Raw genomic sequence first — 24,814 nt, forward strand, 5'->3', positions numbered from 1 at the left:
TTCATGTTCTCTGTATGTATAAATATCTCCTGTCTGTGTGTTCCATTCTGTGCATCCGAAGAAGTGAGCTGTAGCCCACGAAAGCTTATGCTGAAATAAATTTGTTAGTCTCTAAGGTGCCACAAGTACTCCTGTTCTTTTTACATTCAGAAACAATTTCTCTTTCTCTCTCTTTTATTAATTTCATCATTGACATTTCAAGGAAGCCCTCGTTTCTTGTAAAAATAAAAGTAAATTAATAAGTGAAAAGTATTTTATTACTCTCTGTTGGAGGACCAATGTAATGGCAGCAGCATATAATTCAGAGTACATTGATGACCGCTTGAAATTTCAATGATTCTTCAGCTAGATCTTCCTCCTGTACTTTTTATTACTTTAAACTTGCCCTGAACCAGCTTAAAAATACTTTTCTGTAAATGACACTGCTTGTTGGCCTGCAGGCATCTGGTCCTCAAGGATCACTGAAGGATGGTGCCAAGAACTCACTTCAGAAAAGCTTCAGGGTTCTTAATGAGGCCAAGAAGTTAGAAAATGATGTTAAAGGTATGTGTACTACATATGACATTAGTTTATGTTGATAAGCTACTAAGATCTGGTCTGTTCCTAGTGCAAGGAAGACACATCAGTGGGAAATTTAAAAAAAAAAAAAAAAAAAGGCTCAGCCAAGGGACACTGTGGCCTAAATGCAGAGCCTGAGACCACTAGGTCATCCTGATAGCATGAAATGAGTATAATGTGTAACTTTGACTATTTATTTAAGACTAGCTTCAAATTCTGACTGTTGGTCCATGCAAAGTCTTAATGAAGTAATATATGCCACCATGGGCTACCTGGCTACAGTAGGGCTACTTGCTCCCTGATACTAGTGGGCAGATAAGGGAGGGTGGGTAATGGTGGAGCCTTAGCTTCATCACTGATTCACTGGCTACATTAGATGAGCCAGTATTATAGGTGGTGGGTAGTAATTTACTACTGTTACAAGCCAGCAATAAATTACTACCCCACCACCTAGGAGTAAGGATGAAGCAATGTAGGTTTTCCAGTGAAGAGCTACGTCTCTGAGTCATAATGTTTCCGAGTCATAATGTCTCCCTGGACTACTCATGGCTTGGTGTTAGAGCTGGGAAGAGAAATGAGGGTTTTTCCACTGAAAAAAATGTTTTCATCAAAATTTTCATAGGAATATTCCAACTTTTCATTTAAAAATTACAATGTTTCACTTTTCAATAACTGAAAACCATAAACGTTAAGCCCCAAAACTGCAGATTTGGGGCTAACAACTGTCAAAAACCAAACCAATTTTAGTTTTTAGCAAAAACTTTTTTGCTGTTTAATTTTCAGTATTCCAATGAAAAAAATCAAACATTTTTGAGGAAATGAGACACTTTTAGTGAAAATTTTCATTGAATCAAATGCAATTTTCTATTGCAAAGAATTTTCAACAGAAAATTTTGACCAGCCATAGTTGGTGCAGCTGATGCATTATTTCTTGCTGAGGGCTTTGCTTAAAGTCGGATTCTAGCCCTTAAAATATGTGCATTACCTTAATATATAGTAAAGCAGGTCAAATCATATTTATATATAATGTATTTGAATATTTTCCTATCAATAACTGAATGTATTATTGGTTAATATATTTGTCATTATTTGACCAGTACATCTTGCAGCCAGTAGTAGCGTACTTCCAGAGCTTTTTATCCAGATAAATCCTAAACTGTTTTATAAACTACTTAAAGAGTATACAAAATCACTTCTTGTAACACTAATGAACAGGGCTGGTGCTACCATTAAGGCGAACTAGGCGGTTGCCTAGGGCGCCAAGATCTGGGGGGGGCAAAAAGCAGTGCCCCCAATTTTTTTTTTTTTACAGCGTTCCTCTCCGAGCTCGTGGTCACTGCTCCACTTCTCTCGCCTCCCAGGCTTGCAGCGCCAATCAGCTGTTTAGTGCCACAAGCCTGGGAGAAGAATTAGAGCGGGGGCAGCGTGCTCAGGGAGGAGGTGGAGCAGAGGTGAGCTGGGGTGGGGAGGTGCCACACAACTCCCGGGGGGGGCACCTCAGTATGGGGGGGGACAGGGAGCTGCCGCAGGGCTGAGGAGGGGGGCGCAAGGTGCAAGTTTCGCCTAGGGCACAAAACTTCCTTGCACTGGCCCTGCTAATGAAAACCATCTCTGGATGGAGTATAATATAACATCTGTTTAATAGTTGTCAGCAACCCTCCATAACAGCTTGGGATAGAAAGTGAAGAATACCTTATTGGAATGAAACTGAAGGGGAAATATTTGGTGAGCAGAATACAGTTAGCCACTTTAAATTTGGCCAGTACGTTGAGGTTCCCACCTCTTCGCTTATGGAAAATGTTAGGGGTCTTTAATGATCATAAGTGGTCTTGACTTCTGTTTTTATGTCAGCCAAAGAAAAACACCTCCAGAACTACAGCGTTTTGGGTCAATGGTTTAATAAAAAACTTGAAAAGAAGAGTGCCACCTCCTGAATCAGCCTGTGAAGGCCTTCTATCCAAGTACTAACCAAGTTTTGTTTAGGATTATGAGATATGATATCAAGTCCAGGGTTGTAACTTTGTGGCTTATTTCAAATTAAGATCCAGTAACTTTGACATGGATTCTTTTGTTATAGTTTGAAATGTCATCCTGGATCTTCTGGAAAAAAGCTATGTGCAATGATCATAGCATCTCTTGAATTTTGAGTAATAAGCTTGATCCGACTATGTCATGATTAACTGGCTGAAATTATCATAGCAATCTAGGGACACTTGGAAATAACCAAGAAGACAGGAATGTTACAGTCCTTGGAAGCCTGTGAGAAGAACCAGATATGGAGCCTGCAAGGAAATAAAAATGACGGCACCCTGTAAACAGAGAGACTGACATGATTTTTCTTGCTTAAAAATTGCAAGCTCATCATAGTATCTGACAATCAAGATGATTTCTTTGCTTTATGCATCATCACTAGAAAATCACCAACAATAAGATTCTGGAATCGGGTCATAGCTGGTTGTTTCCTTGATGGTGCCTAAAGCCATCCATAGTGCCAATATTAGTTTATAAATTGTTTTTGTTAGAACGTAAACAACTTTTATTCAGAAAACGTTGGGTCCAGTCCTTTGGTCCTTTTCCTGCACAAGGGATCAAATCCAGAGGAGGTAGAACTTAGTGTGTCTTTTTGGCTTTTTGCACTTAAACATATTTTGGCAGCCCTAGGAATTCAACCAACAGAACATATTTAACATGCAGTAAGTAGCTGTCAGGTTTAAAGAGATCATTTATTATGTTTTACTATCATATTCTCTTTGGGAATTAACATTTTATTACAGTCTAAAAGTGCAGGAGATGTGAACATTTGTAGCACTGATAGCTTGTAAAGCTGGATGTACATTTTGGTTGCCCATTCCATAAATTCTATTGTGTGTCTTGACTGCAAGATTTAGAAAAGATTAGTTCATTATTATATATTATGAAATTTGAGAGCAGTCCATAGTAACATATGGTGCAGATCCACCAAGCTGCTGGAGAGTGGGGAGCAGGAAGTAGTCAGGTGAGGGAGGAAGGATGCCTCTCTCTAAACTCACAGGCATCCAAGCAGTAAACCCCTTTCTGGGATACAGCTTAGTCCATCATGCACTGTTGGCCTGTTTCAAAGACCTGTGTATATGGGACATTAGAGATCTGGCTCTGTCTCCTCCCCATCCACTTTGATGACCACATTTATCTTGAATACACAGTGCCACAAACAGTGGAACATGGTCCATAACAATGATTGCTATATTATGACTATTATGATATGAGATTCTATGAATAAGATTAATGCTATGGCTTTGTGGAAAATAGATCCTGTCAGACTAACTTGATACCTTTGACGAGATTATAAATTTGCTTAATAAAGGTAATAGTGTTGATGTAATATATGTAGACTTTTGTAAGGTGTTTAACTTGGTGCCGTACAACATTTTGGTTGAAAACTAGAACAATCTTAAATTAGCATGGCACACATTAAATGGATTAAAAGCTGCTTATCTGATAAGTCTTAAAATAAAATTGTAAATGGGGAGTCAGGATCGAATGGGTGTGTTTCTAGTGGGGTCCCACAGGGATTGGTACTTGACCCTATGTTGTTTAACATTTTTATTAATGACTTGGAAGAAAACTTAAAATCATCACTGGTAAAGTTTGCAGATGACAAAAATTGGGGGAATTGTAAATAATGAAGAGGACAGATCACTGATATAAAGTGATCTGGATCCCTTAGCAAGCAAACAATATATTTTTTTAATATGGCCAAATGCAAACATCTAGGAACAAGGAACACAGACTATACAGATACAATGGAGGACTCTATCCTGGGAAGGCTCTGAAAAATATTTGGGAATCATGGTGGATAATCAGCTAAACAAGAGCACTCAGTGCTATGCTGTGGCCAAAAGAGCTGATGAGATCCTTAGATGCATAAACAGGGGAATCTAGGAGACATTATTTTACCTCTAGATTTTGTACTGGAGCGACCACTGCTGGAACACTGTGTCTAGTTCTGGTGTCCACAATTCAAGAAGGATGTTGACAAAGTGGAGAAAAGAGCCATAAAATGATTAAAGGATTAGAAAACATGCCTTATAGTGATTGAGCTCTTTGAGTCTATTTAGCTTAACAAAGAGAAGGTTAAGGGGTAACTTGATTACAGTCTAAGAACCTATATGGAAAACAATGGGCTCTTCAGTGTAGCATCACATTGGCATTCCATGATCCAATGACTGGAAGTTGAAGCTATATTAATTTAGACTGGAAATAAGGTGTATATTTTTAATTATGAGAGTAGTTAACCACTGTAACAGCTTATCCAGGGTCATGGCAGATCCTCCATCTCTGATAATTTTGAACTCAAGATTGGATGTTTTTTCCTAAAAAATCTGCTCTGGGAATGATATGGGGGAGGTTCTATAGTCTGTGTTACACAGGAGGTCAGAGTAGATGATTAGAATGGTCCTATCTGAAGAAGTTACACAACTATATTGGAACATCATTTATTATGGACATGCTTCACAGTGCAAGACATCTTGTGCTCAAAGTAAAAAGTGAGGACAGAATTTGGCTCAGATATGAGTGAATTCTATACGCACATATAAGCATATCACTTGGCCCTGAAAAAGCATATTACAATATAAATTATATATTTAGGGAATGTTTTAAAATACACTCCAACCAAAGTTTCACTCCTATCAAAATTCACAGAAGTGAACGTGCAAATAGTGTAAAGTATTTGCAAGACAATTTCAAGCAGAAAGGGACATTTATAAATTCACAAACTAGGTTCTCATCTACATTCATGCAACTCCACTGAAACAGATGTTTTCTCATTAGGATTCTTTAATAATGATTTATAGTAAAATTGCTTTGTAGAGGCATAAAACAATGTTTCATTGCATGGATTCTGAACATAATAAAATATAGTCTCAAATTCCACCTGCCCTGCAGAAATCAGTTAAAATTTGTGCCCTGAATGCAGATACAGCAGAGGAAGATCAGTGAGCAGATTTCCCACCTCCTCCTGCTTTTACATCAAAATAATGATGTTACTGGTATTAACATAATCTCTCCTGTATGTGCTGGCATTTCTGGGATGGAAAGTGAGAGCAGAGATTAAAACTAATAGAATGAAACCTCCTTAGGATTCTTACAAAGCTGCCCTCTTCAGAATCCTTACTGGAAATACAGAAGTGAAAGATGGATAATGGGCACTCTATAAAGAGCTGGTAGACAGAAGTGATTAGATTAGAATTTCTCTCTCTGCACTACAGGTAGTACATTAGTTAAAGTGATGAAAACCCATAAACCACTCAACTAATCTATCCTCCAGGAAGCCAGGCCTAAGCTATGAAAGAGATGAGAATGTTTTCTTGTTACATTATGAGATTCTCATGATCTGTACCAATTACACTAGTTATAAAATGGCTGTTAATCAGAAAAATGCCATATATTACTTCCAAAAACTGCTGAAATAGTCCTTATAGAGCAAAACTTCTGACAGCAGCTATTACAATGGAGGTTTAGTTATTTCTTTCTCTATGGGACTGAGAATTAGAAGAAATAAACTTGGTGGGAGTAGTAGATTCTATTTGTAGTGCTTTGCCTAAGTGTAGAGTTTCAAGAATTTGGCTGTGAGGGAGTGAATGCGGCTGCCTGCCAGCTTTTCTCTCTGTCTGTACCTTGACAGATTCTCAGCTTGCCAGGAGCATTTTGTCTTCCTTCAAATTTGAATTTACATTTTAAAAAATGATTGCTCCTGTGCAGATTTGAGGTTAAATATGGAGTTTAGTCCGAACAGATCAATGAAAAGTGAAGTAAAATTATGTACAAACTCCCTTTAAGCTGGAGACGTAAAGTCAGGTGGCCTTTGTAATCCAGCTCATATCATTTTCTTTAGTTTAAGGAGTGACAGCTTGAGGAGACTACCTCTCTGACAACAGATGTTTTTAGCTAACACATTTCACATCTGACAAGTACAGGTAAATCTCACGCAGGGAATTTGTCCCTACCTGAAGTGGGTTTTAGCTGATCTAGTGTGTTGTAATCACTAAATGGTTACACATAGTAAAGCTCTAGTATTAATTTTGATAACCAGCATACTCCTCAGTACAAACATTACAATGAATACTAAATATACAATTTTTTTTAGTAAAGATTGACCAAGGCAGGTTGCATCTCTCAGTACATCTCTATTTCTTCTGCTTATTCCTGTCTACTCTCTTGCATAATCTGTAAATAAAGAATTAACTTGGGACTCATAATCCTCTTTATAGGATAAGACAGTGGGGAGCAAGAATTCTATTTGTGAAAGAGCAAAACAAATGTAATAGAAGCAGCAAGATATACACATAATTTCACCAGCTAATTTGGACGGTACCCAGCCAACATTGTCTACTGCTTATGCAGTTTCTATAGCTTTAAAACTACTTTAAAAATAATCTAATGAAGCTTCCTTTCCCATTCTTTGATGTCACACATTTAACTATGTGTTCTTTATGATGGCGTCTTGGACAGTTTCCCATGAGAACATGCATTGGGCCATGTTACTATAAGAAAACTATATATGTTAGCAGCCAAGTTAAGGTATTTTAATGGTGCCATGTCATTGATTAATTGCCAATGTTCCCAATATATAAAGTCTGCAGAGATCTGAACTATTCCTTAGATATAAATTTATAAATCATCCTCCATTCATATGTAGCTCCTTAATCACCTACAATACTCAGGCATATATGGTGCCAGATTAAAATGTGGGGAAATGGTTTTGCTCTTATGACTTCTTTACGTTTGTTTCTTTTTCTGCTGAGTAGACAATGCTTTATCCCTTAGTGCTGTGTTTAACAACAGAAACATAAAAATGATTTGGCCATCTTAATCCAGATCACAGGAACAAGTGTCCACTGCACAAAACACAATCATAGCCAGCACTAATTGGCGTTCTTGTGCAACCTCCTCACAGAGGCTAAGAACTGAATGGGTACAAAGGGACAAGTCCTGCAAGGCATTCAGCCAACTCAATTTCAGTGAGTGTTGAGGGTGCTCAGCAGCTTACAGGAATGAACCCATTAACTCTTCCCAGGTCAGAGGTAAAGCATGTTAACTGAGCAGTGTGGGCAAATTTGTATTACAGCTGCTCATGTTGTACCTATTCTCTAGCTAATTGAAGGATTTTGGTCTCCAGCCTCTTTCAATACTAAATATTTAAAGGAGATGAAAAAATTCCATGTTAAATTAAGCCAGTATATGTCATGATTAATATACAACATACCTGCTCAGTGCTTAATAGCAAGTACTCTGAGTGACAGATTTACAACAGGTTACTTCCCAATATGGCCTTTAAGAACTTTATTACTTAGCAAAATTTTTAAGAGAACTTCTCATTAACAGTAGTTTTAGAAGCTCCTCCCTTTCAACCAGGGACTGCCTTAGGGCATTTATTTATGGTTTTATTCTTCTAATACCAGGAAAACAATTAAAAATGCATTTGATAAATTAAAAGGAAAAATATTAAACAGCTGGAGTTTGAATATTCAAATTTAGGAGTTCCAGAGGGACTGAACTTATTAAAATCCATAAAAATTAGTTTGATGCTATGGTTACAAAACTGGAAACAGAGGTCTGGAAACACTATGCTTCAGAAATATAGGAGGGGAATAATTAGGATAATTTCTGGATCTGGCAGGCTAGAGAGGAGGAGAGGAGATAATTTAAGACCATACAGCAATATTACTAGAAACACCACCTGAAATTAATCAAGTATGTCAGAATTATTAAAAAATTTATACACACTAATCTTCCAGAAAGGGACCAGAGACATTGGGGAAATATCAGGCAAATATAGAAAATTAAATGGATCTAATTAAAACTGTTTGGAAGCTGATCTTAGTAGACAAGAAATTAGCTTTGCTACATTCTCTGATCATTTAGGACTAGATTCTGATGCCTTTACTCTCATCTAGAAGCACCTTACTAGTAGCCCCACTGACTTAACTATTCAATAAGATTAAGAGTTTCAGAATCTGGTGCTTAAAATTACAAGGCACCTGGGCATTCAAGTTAACCTTTATACTGTAAGTTAAACAAGATCTTTCCTGGGGCTTACTGCAGCCTCAACTCACCTCCCTGTCTCCCCCAGCTTGTCCAAACAGGGAGGCTACCTCCTGTTCTTTGTGAGGCACTTCCCAGGAGTGAAGCCTTAACTCTGCCCAGCTCAAAATATTCCCCACCCTCCTACCTTAAATAAGAGGAGATTCTTCCCTGGTTGACATTTCAGACAGTCTTGCAGCCCACAATGTATCTCCCACTTACATGCCCCCCCACAAACATTGCCCCTCCCACAGCAGCAGAAGAGGTAAAGGTGGGGGCCTCTAGTGCACAAGGGCTTGATCCTGCAATATGTTGAGTGCCCCCAACTCTCAATAAGTTGAAGGTGCTCTGCACTTGGCAGGATCATGCCGTACCTGGGTAGTTAAATGTTCCTTTCAGGGAGCCACAGATTTGCTTGGACCAGCTCCCCGTCTATACCCAGTTCGAGGCTGGCTCATAATCTCTTCCTTTTTCATCCTCCATCAGGATGAATGCTCATGCTTCAGTGGCTGCTGTCCCTCAGCCCGTTTCCTTTCCCACCTGTGACTGTTTCTCTCTTTGTCCTTTTTGCACTGCCTGTCCCAGAGGTTGTGCGGATGCCTGTGCTCTTTTGCTCCCTTTTCTTCCTATTTTTTAAAAATGCAACTTTTTAAAAAGCAATTTTAAAAATGCAAGCTACTAAAAAAAGAGCCTCACTTTATAAGGCCATTGTTAATACTGTTCAAATAAATCACCTGGAAAGGAATAAAAAACCTAAATACATATCTGGTCATTCATAACAATAATTGGTCAATCAATCAAAGAGACAGCTATTGTGCAGCCATTAGAGCGCATGGGATCAAGCACAGAGTATATCGTCTAGCCAAAGATATTCAGTATCCAAATGAATACTGTACACTTGGCCAGTTAATTAAGAAATCAGGAAAATATGAATTTTTTGACACAAAATCATTCGATTCACTGATAGTAAGTGATAGCTAGTTTTGAGAGTTGCAAAAAATCTTCAAGGCTTTTCATAATCTACAAAAATGCATATCTTAGTTTTATAGGTAATGTACAGTTTTCTTAGATTTTATTTTTAAAAAATAAAAATTTGTCTTCATATCTGTACACATCAGTCTGAGAGATTTTAATCTTTTATAATCTATTGACTGGTTTCTCTGAAGCCATATCCAGAAAAGTTAATACCCATCAGTCCTGAGAAAAGCAAATATGCTTTCTTTTTAAAAAAAGATCTTTGTAATAGTCACTGAGAAAATTAGAAGTAGTTAACAAAGTTCTTTAAATCCTCTTGTCTTACTATACTGTTCTGTATGGCAGCTCAAACAGAGGGGTCCCAACCTGTTCCAAGCCACTATGTGTCACTGTAATACAAACAATATTAATAATAATTGTTTCAGGTCAATGTAAGACAGACACAACTGCGACACTCTTTGCATAGATAATAGAGTCAAACTGGTCACACAGTCATTCTAATAGTTTGGTAAAGTGGTCAATACATCAAAACTATTTAATTTGATGTTGAACCTTAGGTAGGGCTGTATGAGATTTTTCAGTCTGTGCCACCAATGTTTTAAGTCTCTCCGATAATTTAACTCACACTGGGAGCATTTTTGACCCTTAGTCAGCCTATAATCAGGGGACCAGAAAGGTGACTTTGATCTAGCCTAATAGGCACCACAGGCATCTGTTTGGGTAAGTTTTCAAAGTACTGTGACAAAGTTCCTCCTCTACCTTAGTGGGTCCTGCACTTATTGGCAGATTTGCTCACCTCAGTGATCTTCTCCTCTGGTGGAACCCACAGTCTGGGTCAGCTCCTCCTGTGTCTGATCAGGAGTTGCAAGGTTTGGGGGGAACCCGGGCCCACCCTCTACTCCAGGTTCCAGCCCAGGGCCCTGTGCGATTGCGCTGTCTATATTGCCTCCTGTAAAGCTGCAAGATAGCTAAATCTCCCTGGGCTATCTTCCCCATGGCCTCCTCCAAACACCTTCTTTATCCTTCACCACGGGACCTTCCTCCTTTGCATGTCTGATTAATGCTTCATTGTTATAATTCCTGTCAGTCCCTTTCCCAGTAGCACACCCTCTCAGTCTCAGCTCCTTTGTCTTTGCTCCAGCTCTCACACACACTCCTTCCTCTGGCTCCTCCCTGCCTGACTGGAGTGAAACTCCGTTTTTAAAACCCAGGTGCCCTGATTAACCTGCCTTGATTGGCTGCAGGTGTTCTAATCAATGTAGCTATCTCCACTGCCTTCTAGAAAGATCTTAATTGGCCCCAGGTGCCTTAATTAACCTGGAGCAACTGCCATCTGGTTACCACGGTACTAGGGATTTGTTTAGCCTGGGGCTAACATACCTGTTCCTCAGTACTTTACTGTAGCCATCTGGCCTTGCCCCATCACAGTACTAATGTGTTTAATTTCACTAAACGTCTACACTTTTGAAGGTCACAGTTAGAGTTTATATCCCATCCCCTTTTCTACAGATTATTCTCCGTCTTCTGCAATCAGTTCAATCAGTTATTCTGATTCAGGGAGTGCATTGGAGCCAAGAAATTCCCACCTTTCTGTTCCTCAGCTCCAAAGAGCTCCATAACAAAGGGAATAAGTGATTAAAAATGTCCCCCCAGTAGGTGTTTTCAGACTTAACTAGCATTTTCTTTCCCAGACTCTGCTCTGGACTTTTTGAAATAAAGATTTCTAAATAACCTCAGTTGGAGCCTCTCTCTGCAGAGTCTGAAAAATCATTTTTATGTAGCATGTGGTTCCAGCAAAAATATCATTGTTATGCAAAACAGTTTGTGAAGAATATCGACTTATCTGTGAAGGATAATGTCAGTTTCATCCTTCATGTACTGATTATCACATTACTGTTCCTCTGATTTGTACTAGTTTTTCAGTTTAAACAAATTTTGATATATGCTTTTATCCACAAAAAAGTCCCCCCCCAATCAATCTGCATATTTCATTATAACTTTTTCTTGATGTAGCCTCTTAATATTGATCATGATGCTGCTAATATGGTTTCATGCGCTTTCTCTGGACATTGTATCAGCAGTTGTTGCCTTACTTTGAGAAAGTCCAGCAAGAACTGGGAAATAGGCATGCGAATGGTGATAGTACACTACCCTGATTGTATTGTTTTGTCACACAAAATGGATGAACCACTGGCCCAGGGCAAATACTGAAGAAGAACTTGTGAGATTACCATAGAAGAGTTTAATGTAGCCTACCTTTAAAGCACAGGTCTGGTAGTTTGGCTCCTTGGGTTCTTTGCCTGGTTTGCCATTGACTCACTGGGTGGCCTTGGGTAAATCACTTAGCCTCTGTCTGCCTTATTTTGTATACATACCTTAGAGGAGCATTGTGTACATAAAAGTGTTTTGAGAGCCTTAATAAAATCCCTTTATAAGCACCAAGTATCAGTAGTCTAAGGAAATCAAGCACTTGGATACAAAGGAATTAGATGCTTTAAAATACAGAAGATAACATTAATAAACCCTGGAACTGAGTGTTACATATGTTCATTGTAGTAACTTAGTAAATTAATTAAATATATGTATATTGATGACAAATGGGTAGTTCATGGTCTGTTTTATTACCGTACATACCAAATGAATGTGTAAATGTAACCTGTGCCTGCTTGATGCGGCACTCTGTCCCTGTCTAATGGCACCTTGGCCAGCTACAGATTGATGAGTCTGCTGCAAGCTTGGCTAAGAGCCAGATGACTTTTAGCTCATGCAGTAGAGGCTCATGCACTAAGCTTCAGAGGCCCTGGGTTTGAGGCTGCTTGCTGACGACCAGGGTCTGTCTGTGTTACATAAACACAACACGGTGAAAACAATGAGTTAAAGCTTTTTCGTATGTGTACTCCCTGCAGAAAATGGGGATAACTTGAATAGTATGCAGAACAGGTTGAAAAACGCTGATGAAAAGAATTCTGATCTCCTGAGAGCTTTGAATGACACCTTTGGAAAGCTGGCAGCCATTCCTAACGGTAAGTACAAAAAGTGCTGAAGCACTGGGCTCAGCTGTGCTTCACTGTGTCATCTTGCATCTTTTAAAAAATGTGTATAGGTGTTATTCTTTGTCTACATGCTCTCTCAGCCACAGTGCCCCTTTCACAATGAATGTACGCTGTGTGTGAGAGGGAAACTGAACTGAACACAAATGCTTGGGGTTCATTTGCATTTTGGACTTTTAGGGGCTGCCATGTTTTTGTCATTCTCAGATGGCCCCCTTCTGGAAGATAGTACTTCTGGAAAGGAGTGATGGCGTACTGTTAACGAATCAGTCTCTTTCAGAAGCTGTGAGTCCATCCTGATAGTACCTCTTGTTCGAACAGTGCTTCCCAGAATGGTAAGAACAAAGATGATGGCATCAACAAACGGTTCAAAGATACCTCGGATAAATAACAATCTCAAATTGCCCAAAGGATTCCAGATAGTCTGTATCTAGATAGACCCAAATGAGCGAGTCATTTTGGTCCGTCTATACCTTAGAATACTGCTCAGTCAACAGTGAATCATGGTAGTTTCTGTAAATAGTATATTGTTTTCCCAGCACTGTCATTTGTGAATTAAATAAATGATTGTGTGTCCCACACCAATGGCCTTGCACCTCTTTATATATAAACATTGATATGTGCAGAAATAGAATATATACCCCACTAACGAACTATTGCTCTGTTACTTTAGGACTTGTCTACATCGGGAAATAGCTCAGAATAACTATTGTGAAATAAGTATTCTGCATTAGGTCCCCATATAGACACTTATTCCACCTGAAGAGTTCATGGATTAAGCTAAACTGTACAAAGGCATTTTTAGTGCAGAATAAGAATGTCCACAGAGAGCTAGTGTGGAATTGCTTTTGCACTTTTAATTCACACCTTAACTTATTTCACAATCATTTCCCAATGTAGACAAGCTCTTACTAAATGATTGCTCTAGTAATTATTATTAAAATAGCTTAAGAGTGTCATCCTCAGCATCTCAGTGGCTCTCAACTTTGTCCTTGCTCTGCCCTGTTTCTTTTTTTCCTTCAACATCCCATTTCACATCCTACACTGTACCTTGTTGCCCTCTCTTTTTTCTCACACTGGGGCCTCCATGACTTCTTCCATGTTGACCCTGTCCCTGTAACTGCCTTCCTTCTTCAGTGTGCCATCTGTCCTCACTTTCCTTCCTTAAAATTCACCTCCTTCATTAGCTGTCCACCACTGAGTTCTGCTGCTATGTCACCTGCTCCTACTGTCATGCTTGACCTTCTTCTCCCAATCTGAACAAGGAAGAAAAATAATACGAAGAGTAAAACACAACATTGATAAAAACCAGAACTAAACCCAACAACTTCAGAAACAAAACTGTGTGATCCTGATTTGTTGTATCTGTCCTCCATTCCCCATATCTTCTCAGACCGTTGTCTTCTGTCATTACGTACTGGGCTGTCTTATTTAGACTTTAAGTTTCTCAGGACCGGGACAGGCTTTCTTCTATTATCATAAAGTGCTATACAATTTATGGTTCTTTATAACTAATAGCAAAGAGTCTTTCATACTCATTAATATGCAAGAGCTCCATATATTTGATACCTTTTATGGTGCTAGTAAGGGACAGAGAAATACATTGTAACTTCATTATAGTGGACACTTATAAACTGAATGCTTGTTTATGATAAACAAAAAATCTCTATCATCTATTTCAGAATGTAGTTTGCTATGCTTGCTGTCTCTAAAGAACTGCTCCTTGTTGTTATGAACTGAAAAAATGCCCTGGAAGTGTGCACCAAAGAAAAGTTATAATCTATCCATTTTGAGGTGTTCTCGAAGTACGGACTGCACACAATGCTCCGTGCAAAATTTTTCACCAATTCGTTTCATGCGTTTTTGCATCTTCCAGATTTCACGTAACTGTAGATACTCTATTTTATTCACCCAGATCCTTGAAATCTTTCATTCAAGAGATTTTGTGCCGTGTCATGCGCACTTTAGTTAATTTTGTGATGCTACTGCAACAGCTACTGGTGTGCCTGTGTGCAGATAGATGTCTCAGTCAAGCAGAATGGACCTCAGAAGGCTGTCACCCTTAGAACTCGGAATACTAAACACGAAGAAAGCATAAGAAATATGAAGTATGCAATCAATGGCAATGTAGATTACAGTTAGGGCGTGCTTGCTCTTGGGACACGGACACACATGCACGAATGGCGTGCTTTATAAATATGATTCAAAGACTAAAATCTGTAGCAGATAAATGTCAAAGATAGGAAAATGTAGTAAATCGGTTATCAAACAGGGGAATTAACAAGGAAGAGCAAACAGCTCTAGTCATATCCCTGACTCATCAAAGATTCAACAAAACGGAATGGCCTGAACTAATACTTCAGGCTTGACCAAAAAAAAAAAAAATCTCAGCAGAAATCAAAGTAAGAGGGCAGTTCACTTTAGGAAAAGGACCATATGCTTAGGAATGGGTGTATTTTATAAGTGTGCTGAAAAGTAAGTACAAGGTATGCAGTGAATAAATGTCAAATTAAAGCAACACAGTGGCCTGAATTTACATTATTCTAAGGTAGATATCACACAAGGAAGGTCAGAAGGAATACATTCAAACACCTTGGGGAAAAATAGGGAAAGAAATAATCAGATCCCACTCTTTTGCCTGTAAAATATTATTAATAATACTAGTGTTAAAGAGTTCAATTGTATTTCCAAAGCAAAGCTGGCTTTTCAGAACCAGCCCACCCAGAAGGTGCTCTGGGCAGTATCCTTCCTCAAGAAGCAGAATTCCTCCTAGAGTGCAGCCTAAGTGACTTGCCTAAGGTCAAACAGGAAGTCTGTGGTGGAACAGGAGATTGAACTGTGATCTCCTGAGCCTCAGTTTAGTACCATAGCCACTGAGCTCTCCCCTTTCCTTATCAACAATATCTAATAGCTTCCACGGCATTTTCACACCTAGCGCTGAAAATCATCTTGCTCAAAACTTTGTTGCAAAAGGAAAAAAAATGCTCAATTTCACAAAAGTTCAGGTAATTTGTCAGGAGCCACATTTTGATGAGAAATATTATTGCCACAAATATTTCACTCAGCTGTACTTCAAAGTAACCATAAACTACAGAGCAGCAGCTGAGTTATGTGGATCATGTAGATTAATATTCCGTACTCTCTTCACCAACACATGAAAGTGCTCCCTCATACCATGGGTTCTGAAGATCAACACTTTCATTCTCAAGGTTAATCAGATATTTCTAGCACAGGGAAAAGGTCCATAGAAAAATTAATCTGGCTAAGAAGATATTTCATTCTCTACATTTAAACAGGGTTGGGTGTTCTGGTTTTTTGTTTTTGTTTTTAAAGATGCAACTGTCAGGTCAAGAAAGACAGAGGGTCTGATTCTGCCATCTGTATTCATGATTGCTCTGACATTTTGATCTTTTCTTGCCCACAGATACAGCTGCAAAAGTGCAAGCAGCTAAAGATAAAGCTGGACAAGCTAACACCACTGCAAATGATGTACTGGCTAGGATTAAAGACCTCAACCAAAACCTCCTTGGCTTAAAGAACAACTACAGCAAATTAGCAGATGATGTGGCCAAAACAAATGCTGTTGTGAAAGATTCCACCAAGAACAGTAAGATCTTTATTTTGTTTGTATGCTTTTCTCTTCATCCCCCCAAAAGAAAGAGCTTTCCCCGCTGCCATGATGTGATTTATAGCGCATCAATATAGTTTTTGTTACAATTCAGTACATGATCTTACTAGAGTACACTGCTGTAATAGGAATCTTTTTGTATAGCCTCCATATTTTTATACAGGCCTTAAAGATGGAAAAGCCTTTGAATCTAAAGGATTGCTGCTGGTAACTTAGGAAGAAAGTCTAGCATCAGCAGAATGAACACACAGTGGATATATTTGCTCCAAAATGCTTAAATGGATGGAGGCGGGAGAAGAATCGAAGAAGCTATCATTGATTGGAGATTCCACCTCTAGACTCATCAAAACTTCCCTGTCCACCCCTGTGCTAGGTTAATCAGCTAATAAGTTCTATTAGGGATACACTTAATGACACCTTTTGTATTGATCATTGTCTTCTTTATAGAGCATAAAGGCAGTTCTGAGACATAATAATTAAAAGGGACTTCCAGTGAGGTTGTTTGCATGTATTTTAGCATTGAAGTGACTCCTGCTATCATATAGTGATGATTGTGTTAGAATTTTCATTGGAAGACCCTTTGTGTTTAGTGGAAAAAGTTCAACAATTTAAATTGCAGCATGCTGTATAGTTCAATAAATCCTAGATATAATATCATTTGTTGTGTTCAGAAACATGTTGTCTCAACAAAAAGACAAAAAGATCTGTCACTTAAAGTTGGAAACCTAAATTAGGTCACGTGGATGAGTGATCAGATTGGCAATTAGGCACCTGTTTATCCTGTTTAAATGACAGTAAATCTGTCCAAGTTTGATAACTAAGTTCTAGTTGTGTATTGGCTGTGGGGTGAGTAGTGGGTAATGAGTTTCTCCAAAGAAATCCTGTCCTGTAAGTTACTTGACTTTTGTGTTTTGCACCCTTTTAAAATGTCATATTGCAATATTTTCTTTTGTTTCTCTCTTGTCTCTATACCTTGCCTACAGAAATCAGTAAGTGTGTATGTGTGTTTATATAGGCATTGCTTAGGCAATGAGGCATCAGATATATACTATATATAATGCATGAGTGTGTCTGTGTGTGTGTGTGTATGTGTGTGTGTATATATTGCTATTTTTCAGTATCTGCTGTCTCATTGCCTACTGCAAAAGCTTTTGCACAGTGCCACATTTTGGTGCTGCATTAGAACATTTACTTTTTTAAATGCTGCAACAATGGAACTAAAGATTTAAATTATTCTCACAGGACGTACCATAAGAAATATGCCTTATCTCAAAGTGAGGAGAAAGAGATTAACACAGGAGCTCTCATTTTTTCTCAAGAACCTGGTGTCTTGTGCCTACTGCGGAGTGAACCTTATATATCTTTATTGTTCAGTTTGGATAAACATCCAAAATTTGGGTATCTGTTTGGACCTTATCCAAACTTTTTGAGGCTGCCTTCCTATTACTGGTTTGCCCCCCTACTATATCAGCCACACAGACTCTCCTTCCTGGACACTAGTTGCCATGCAAGTCAGATGTTTTACTCTACAGATCTTCTAGAGGTTGAGGGAGATTGAGAAAGCTGTGGGACTATTGGATAGCTGTATATGGGAGGGAATTTCAGTCATTCTAGAACTCAAGAAAAGAGGGAGAGGAGGTGAGATTCTTATGTGAACTAATGGAGTTCATCTGAGAGATGGGAAAATATATGCAGTGGCTAATTTTCTGTATAATATTTTTAATCACAATTATTATTGCACATGGGATAATCTGAAACTTGTGATCAGGATCAAGTTTTTCCTAGTTGTGACCATATAACTATAACATATATTAAAAATTAATTTTCTAAATTTTGTGCAAATAACTAATGAATTGCTTATTTAATCCAACATGTTTCATTAAAGCAGGAGTAAAAAAGAAAGGTAAACTCTGAACTTGGAGCTGTAATGTGCCACAGATTTTTCTACCAGTAGCAACCTCAGACATAACTACTGATCCATACCTTTACCATTTTTTCACATTGCAATTTTAAAATCAGTCTAAAACATTCCTAAAATTATTATCCCCATGGTTGTCTCAGGAAGCTGAATTTTCTGTAAGAATTTTCTTGGATTTTGCTATTGGTGTTTGTGTCCACTCTATCAGACTCTCCCTTCTAAACTTCTGCTTTTTTTTTTTTTTCATATGAAGTTGCTGATGCAGATGCCACTGTAAAAACCCTAGAAAAAGAAGCAGATCGGCTACTGGATAAACTCAAACCAATCAAAGAACTTCAGGATAATTTGGGGAAAAACATCTCTCAGATAAAAGAACTGATAAACCAAGCCCGGAAACAGGCCAATTCTGTAAGCACTTCTTTTTCAGTAACTCTATCTTGTGGGTAGTTTGTATCCTTTCATCCAGCAAAAGAAGCCATCCCAGTCCAAAATACCTATGGCAAAGACTGCAGTATAAATATCTAGGCAGACAGAACCCAGGATACCTGATATCTGGTTTTCCCTCTGGTTTGCTCCTCATTTACAGCACAGCCCTGTTGCATGAGGAATACCTATAGGAATGTTAGTACTATGGGACAATTGGGGGGTAACTTGGATAAGGGCACAGGGAGGGGTCACAGAGGAGAAAATACCCCTCATTCGATAGTTGTGCACAAATTAATACTGAAACAATACCAAAAAGTTGTTTTCTGTCTCAGCATGGGTATAGGTATTTAAAACCTAATTTTGTAAGAGTTCCATTACTTATGAAACATGTGGGTTTGGTAGCAGCAGATTTGACTGCTCATTGGCCCCTGGTTGGACCATCTCAAGCTAACTGAAAATGTAGAGTGCATGTGCTTTCTCATTTTCCTGATATTTACTTCCCCTGGTAACAATTGAATAGGCTCTTGTGCTTGGGTTACGAGCATATTTCCTTCCCTGGTTACTGAGTCCCAAGTCTGTATCTCCCATGTAATTATATTTTTAAACTCAGAGATCAACTAGTGATGATAAACTTATTTGGCTTCTGACCTGCAATAATCAAGAAAACTTAAAGAAAATCCTAAGAGATGAACATTCAGTTAAGCTCCTGTATAATTCAAACAAAACCAACATGCTGGAGCACAAATGACTGAAAGGAACGTATGCACAATAATGGAGCACAATAATGACATGTCTGCTCCATCTGATAAAGTGCATTTTGTATTCTCATAGAAATATAGGTAACACAGAAGGGCAGGTTCTTCTTCATCATCATCCTTTCCCCCTACATAACATATTTCATCCAAAGACTTCAAAGTACTTGGCCTCTCAGCCAGGGGCGGCTCTAGGCATTTTGCCGCCCCAAGCACGGCAGGCAGGCTGCCTTCAGTGGCTTGCCTGCCGGAGGTCCCCGGTCCCGTGAATTCAGCGCAGCCTGTGGGAGGTGCACTGAAGCCGCGGGGCCAGCAAACCCTCCACAGACGTGCCACCAAAGGCAACTTGCCTGCTGCCCTCGTGGCGACTGGCAGAGCGCCCCCCCATGGCTTGCTGCCCCAAGCATGCGCTTGGCGTGCTGGTGCCTGGAGCTGCCCCTGCTCTTAGCATTTCTGTACACTATTGTTATCCTTATTCTATGGATGGGAAACCTAACATGGAGGGAAATTAAATGACTTGCCCAAATTCACATAGCACTATGTCTGAAAGGCCAGAAATGAGTCTGGATCTCTAGATTGTCTTTGCTAACCAGTAAACCATGTTCTTTTACCGTCCTTGATCTTTTATCCTTTCAGTGTTTTTTTTTCAGGTTCATAAAAAGCTCTCATAAAACACATAAATGGTTGCAGTCATGCAGGCTCCTAAACCTTTGTGAATGTAGCATGATATATTTCAGAATAGTTAAATTTTATAAATTAGTATTTTAAAACTGTCTGGAGGCTGCAATAGGACCCTATTATAAGCGTACACTCCTGAGACAAATATAGAATAAAAATATCAGTTGTTTAAAACTAAATGATCCATGAACGCAACAAAACTTTTAGTGCCACCCAAAACATATCTCACATATGACAAATACAGACCCTAGCCACTCCTCTCTGCTGCCCTTAGTGAGGTACTGGGTTCCCTCAGTTCACCAAACCTGAATTCTAAGTAGGCCCTGATCCAGCAAGTAACTTCAGTACCTACATAACTTTAAGCACATATGTAGTAACAATGACCTCACTGAGACAACTCACATGCTTAAATTCATCCAGGTACTGCAGTGATTTTCAGCATCAGGGCTATAATTCATTTCTGTACCCAGAAAAGACATTTGCCTTGGAGAAAGCAAATAACAATGTTTGTTTGCTTGCTTTCAGTACCAAGAATCCAGAAGCCATTAAATGATCCACGTAATTACCGTGGAATTTTTTCTTTAGTGTATATGCCATTCACCTTAATACCCCATGAGTTCATCATGGTTATTAATATTACAGTCAATGTCAAAGGAACTTATGATCATCACTAATAGATTATGATATTTAAAACTTAACAAGAATCCATTAAAGTGGAACTAACAACATCTGACAGGAAAAGGAATCTAATCTTAATATAAAACAAGGAAACCTGGAATATATAGTGGTGAAGAATGTCTCAGTTGGAGGCTACTTCAGAACTATGCAGTTATGAAACCAGTTATTGGTAGAAAGTACTTTGAGATCAGCTGATGAAAAGTGCTATATAAGAGCTAGGTATTATTACTATTTTTTACTATTTATTATTTATTAAATGGAGCAGCTATACAAGCCAAGATGGTGTCTCTGTTCTTTTATCTAGCCAACTTTTTAATATCTCTACCACCTGAAGTACCACAGCTTCCCCATTATCTACTGTAGTAATTCTTAATGTAAAATAAATTTCCTTCTGATGTCATGTCTGAATGCCAGGTAAAACTACCACTGCCCTTGATTACAATCCATCCTCCTAAACAAGGAAATCACATTTCAGTGTTCCAGATACTGAGTGGCAAACACCAGTGCCTACTCCTCAGTAATACGTGTGACACAGAAATGAAACAAAAGCACAATCTGATTGCAGTTATTCTGAAGCCCCATAAGTTTTCTCTGGAATAATGAGCTGTAACTCGGGTTTTCTCTGCTATGTTTTCTTTGAAGATCAAAGTCTCTGTGGCTTCTGGAGGTGACTGCATTCGCACGTACAGACCGGAAATAAAGAAAGGAAGCTACAACACTGTCATTGTCAACGTGAAGACAGCAGTAGCTGACAACCTTCTTTTTTATCTTGGAAGTGCCAAATTTGTAAGTGTGGTTTCAGTTTTCCCTTGTCAGAGTTTCTCAATCAAACTGGATCACTGATATACAAAAAGGAGGAGAATGTTTCTTCTCAGAGGCTTCAGAGAAACAGCTTAGAGCCTGGGAGTTTTACTGGTTCACTAGTTAGTTACTGTTTCTCAAAGAAGAAGCAAAAAATATTTCCTTGTATATTAGTGTAAGTTTTTAGAAATAACATAGGTGGCAAATATTTTGTTTCTAGCTAGGAATCAAATCTGCCATTCCTATATGAACTGCATTAAAACTGTAAGAACTGCCCCTAAGATGGGGGTGACTTTTGGTTTGTTTCTCATGTATTTTCCTTTGTAAATGAAGTAGATAATCATCTTAAATCTGTCAGAGATCCTGCTTAATATGACTTCAAGTCAAGACTATAACTTTCTCCACTGGAGAAAGTGGATAAGGAAAAGTTATTTACTTATTCCCATAATACAAGAACTAGGGGTCACCAAACGAAATTAATAGGTAGCAGGTTTAAAACAAATAAAAGGAAGTTCTTCTTCACACAGCGCACAGTCAACTTGTGGAACTCCTTACCTGAGGAGGTTGTGAAGGCTGGGACTATAACAATGTTTAAAAGGGAACAGGATAAATTCATGGTGGCTAAGTCCATAAATGGCTATTAGCCAGGAAGGGTAAAGAATGGTGTCCCTAGCCTTTGTTCGTCAGAGGATGGAGATGGATGGCAGGAGAGAGAGCACTTGATCATTGCCTGTTAGCTTCACTCACTCTGGGGCACCTGGCATTGGCCACTGTCAGTAGACAGATACTGGGCTAGATGGACCTTTGGTCTGACCCGGTATGGCCGTTCTTATGTTCTTATGTTCAGGAATGTGTAGTGATGAAAGATTCAGTTTTCCATGAGCCCTCCAGCAGACAGGCTTCTAGAAACATCAACAATAATTCAGTGAATGGAAAAAGTGTTCTTTTCCTAACATCCTGAGCTATGCGTTATTTTCCTACTATAAATGAAGATTTAGGATGGCAGTGTGTATTAACCTATAAAATGCATGCATTTTCCATTGTAGGATTGCTGGCCAAATGAATGTTTGTATAGTATTTCAGTTAACAACTTGAGAGACAGTCAATGATCCAGCATTGTGTGGACACACATCACTTGACAAGATGGGAACCTGGGGATAAGAGGTGGAGGTCTGAACTTAGGTCTCTCATGGGAGTTATTGTATAAATTTTGTTACGTGAGTATGGGTCTCGAGGCCCATTAGGTTACTAATGATCTTAAGAAGCTTGAAGGGGTAGGGATTTACAAGGATTGTTCTAATCCAAATATTTGATTCCTTATCCCATAGATTGTTTTTTGTGTCTTAGACTGACTTCTTGGCCATAGAGATGCGTAAAGGCAAGGTGAACTTCTTGTGGGATGTGGGATCTGGCGTTGGACGAGTTGAGTATCCAGATCTGACCATCGATGATGCATTTTGGTACCGGATTGAAGCCTCTAGGCAAGTACTCAATTAATTTGCAAGCTTTAGTTCTTACCCCAAAAAGTGATGAAACTGAGCAAGCAATCTGTCAGGTCCACTCTCTTCAGAGTCACATTCTTAAATACAGCATTTGTAACAGTAGTTTTAAAAAAGAGGTACCTTTGACGATGATAAATATAATTCAGTTTAATGGAGTTTGAACCTGTGTCCAATAGTTCGTTATCAGAGAGTTTGTAGCCAAAGAAATTATAAATGTGTTACAGTGTGTCTCTCTGACTTCTATTGAAATATATTACACATGTTTAATGTCCGTAATCTTTTACCCATGTACTTCTTTGCCCTTCCTCCTTCAGTCCACACAAAATCCAACTACTAAAAGCTCCCCTTTTTTTACTCCTCATGTTATAACCTCTTGTCATCTCTTTAAGACCCTTCACATCTTTGCCTCTCGTTCCTTAGCCACTCTTGTGTTTTATATGGGAGCCCCTAGCCCCCTATTCTGTCAGTGATGCCAGTCTTACCCCCATTTCCACTTCTCTCAAATTCCTCTTTATGCTGGGAACACCTTTCCTCAATGAATCTTTAAGACAAACTCACTCCTCTAAACTTCTTCTTATGCAGGGGCGGCTCCAGGCACCAGCACGCCAAGCGCGTGCTTGGGGTGGCAAGCTGCAGAGGGCACTTTGCTGGTTGCCGCGAGGGTGGCAGGCAGGTAGCCTTCGGTGGCATGCCTGCGGAGGGTCCGCTGGTCCCATGGCTTCGGTGGACCTCCCACAGGAGTGCTGCCGAATTCGCGGGACTGGGGACCTCCCGCAAGCAAGCCACTGAAGGCAGCCTGCCTGCCGTGCTTTGGGCGGCAAAATGCCTAGAGCTGCCCCTGTTCTTGTGACACACTTCTACCATGAGGCCTACAAGAATTTAGCCAAATAACTGTGGGTTGGTAGACAAGAATTTTGGGATAGATTATCTAAAAAATGCAGTTGTATGTGCTGTTCCGCTCCCCTATTTTTTGTCTGTTTGCTTATCAGAGTGTAAGCACTTCATGTCAGGGTCTGTCTCTTCGTGTGTGTGTGTACGCTGTACTGTGGGCACTACTATAATACAAATAAATATTGATAATAATGTTTAAAAAGTTACTCATTAGCACAGAATCATTTTTAAAATATTTAAAAGTTAAAGGCTATTCTTGCACTCAAACTGAAAACTATATTTTTCTCTCTGGCTTTCAATGAATTGTGTCTTTTCAAAACCTCTTGGTTTGATGCAGTATTGGGAATGGGTGGCCCATCACATCCCAGTACATCGATTCTTACTCAACATGCCAACCTAATAGGCACAATGCCCCTTCATGCTGAAAACATTTGAAAACATGTGGTTTATGGGAAGTCAACATTAAAAATATTTTGGTCCATTTAAACAACACAGATTTTTTACATATTTTGAAAAAAAGCAAATGTTGAATGTTTTTAATTTTAAAAGTTTAGATAAATTAATAGCTGAAAATTATATTGGGTTCTTGATCCATATATTTGGAGGCACTATATTGGTATTTCCCTGAAGCGCATACCATCTGGTATAGCAATTAAGGCAAAAAAAATAGGTTAGTTTAAAAAAAATTGATGTGCATACTATGTATTTACCGTAGCATAGACACTATTAAAATCTTTATAATTTTTGCTTTGGTAAATAGATAACATCACTGCATTTAGCATAAGGAACACTATATTTCATGCATAAAGAATATCATGTCAGCACTAATTATTTGCAAAGGGAGCTGTAATATTTCAATAGAAAACCATGCTAGATGTGTGTACTATGTATAT

The 24,814-nt window shown here is 38.8% G+C and overlaps 1 protein-coding gene across 4 annotated transcripts in view; it reads left to right on the forward strand.

Annotated features, from left to right (window-relative positions):
* Positions 1 to 24,814, forward strand: part of LAMA2 (laminin subunit alpha 2) — a 490,975-nt gene that overhangs the window by 410,517 nt on the left and 55,644 nt on the right. For all 4 annotated transcript variants that reach the window (XM_075063935.1, XM_075063936.1, XM_075063937.1 and 1 more), the window contains 6 exons: positions 441 to 543; positions 12,504 to 12,620; positions 16,072 to 16,254; positions 18,447 to 18,601; positions 21,370 to 21,513; positions 22,876 to 23,009. In XM_075063935.1, coding sequence (XP_074920036.1) covers positions 441 to 543; positions 12,504 to 12,620; positions 16,072 to 16,254; positions 18,447 to 18,601; positions 21,370 to 21,513; positions 22,876 to 23,009 — 836 coding nt within the window. The remainder of the gene's footprint in view (positions 1 to 440; positions 544 to 12,503; positions 12,621 to 16,071; positions 16,255 to 18,446; positions 18,602 to 21,369; positions 21,514 to 22,875; positions 23,010 to 24,814) is intronic.

This window comes from Chelonoidis abingdonii, chromosome 3 (assembly GCF_003597395.2).
Source record: "Chelonoidis abingdonii isolate Lonesome George chromosome 3, CheloAbing_2.0, whole genome shotgun sequence".
Taxonomy (NCBI): domain Eukaryota; kingdom Metazoa; phylum Chordata; order Testudines; family Testudinidae; genus Chelonoidis; species Chelonoidis abingdonii.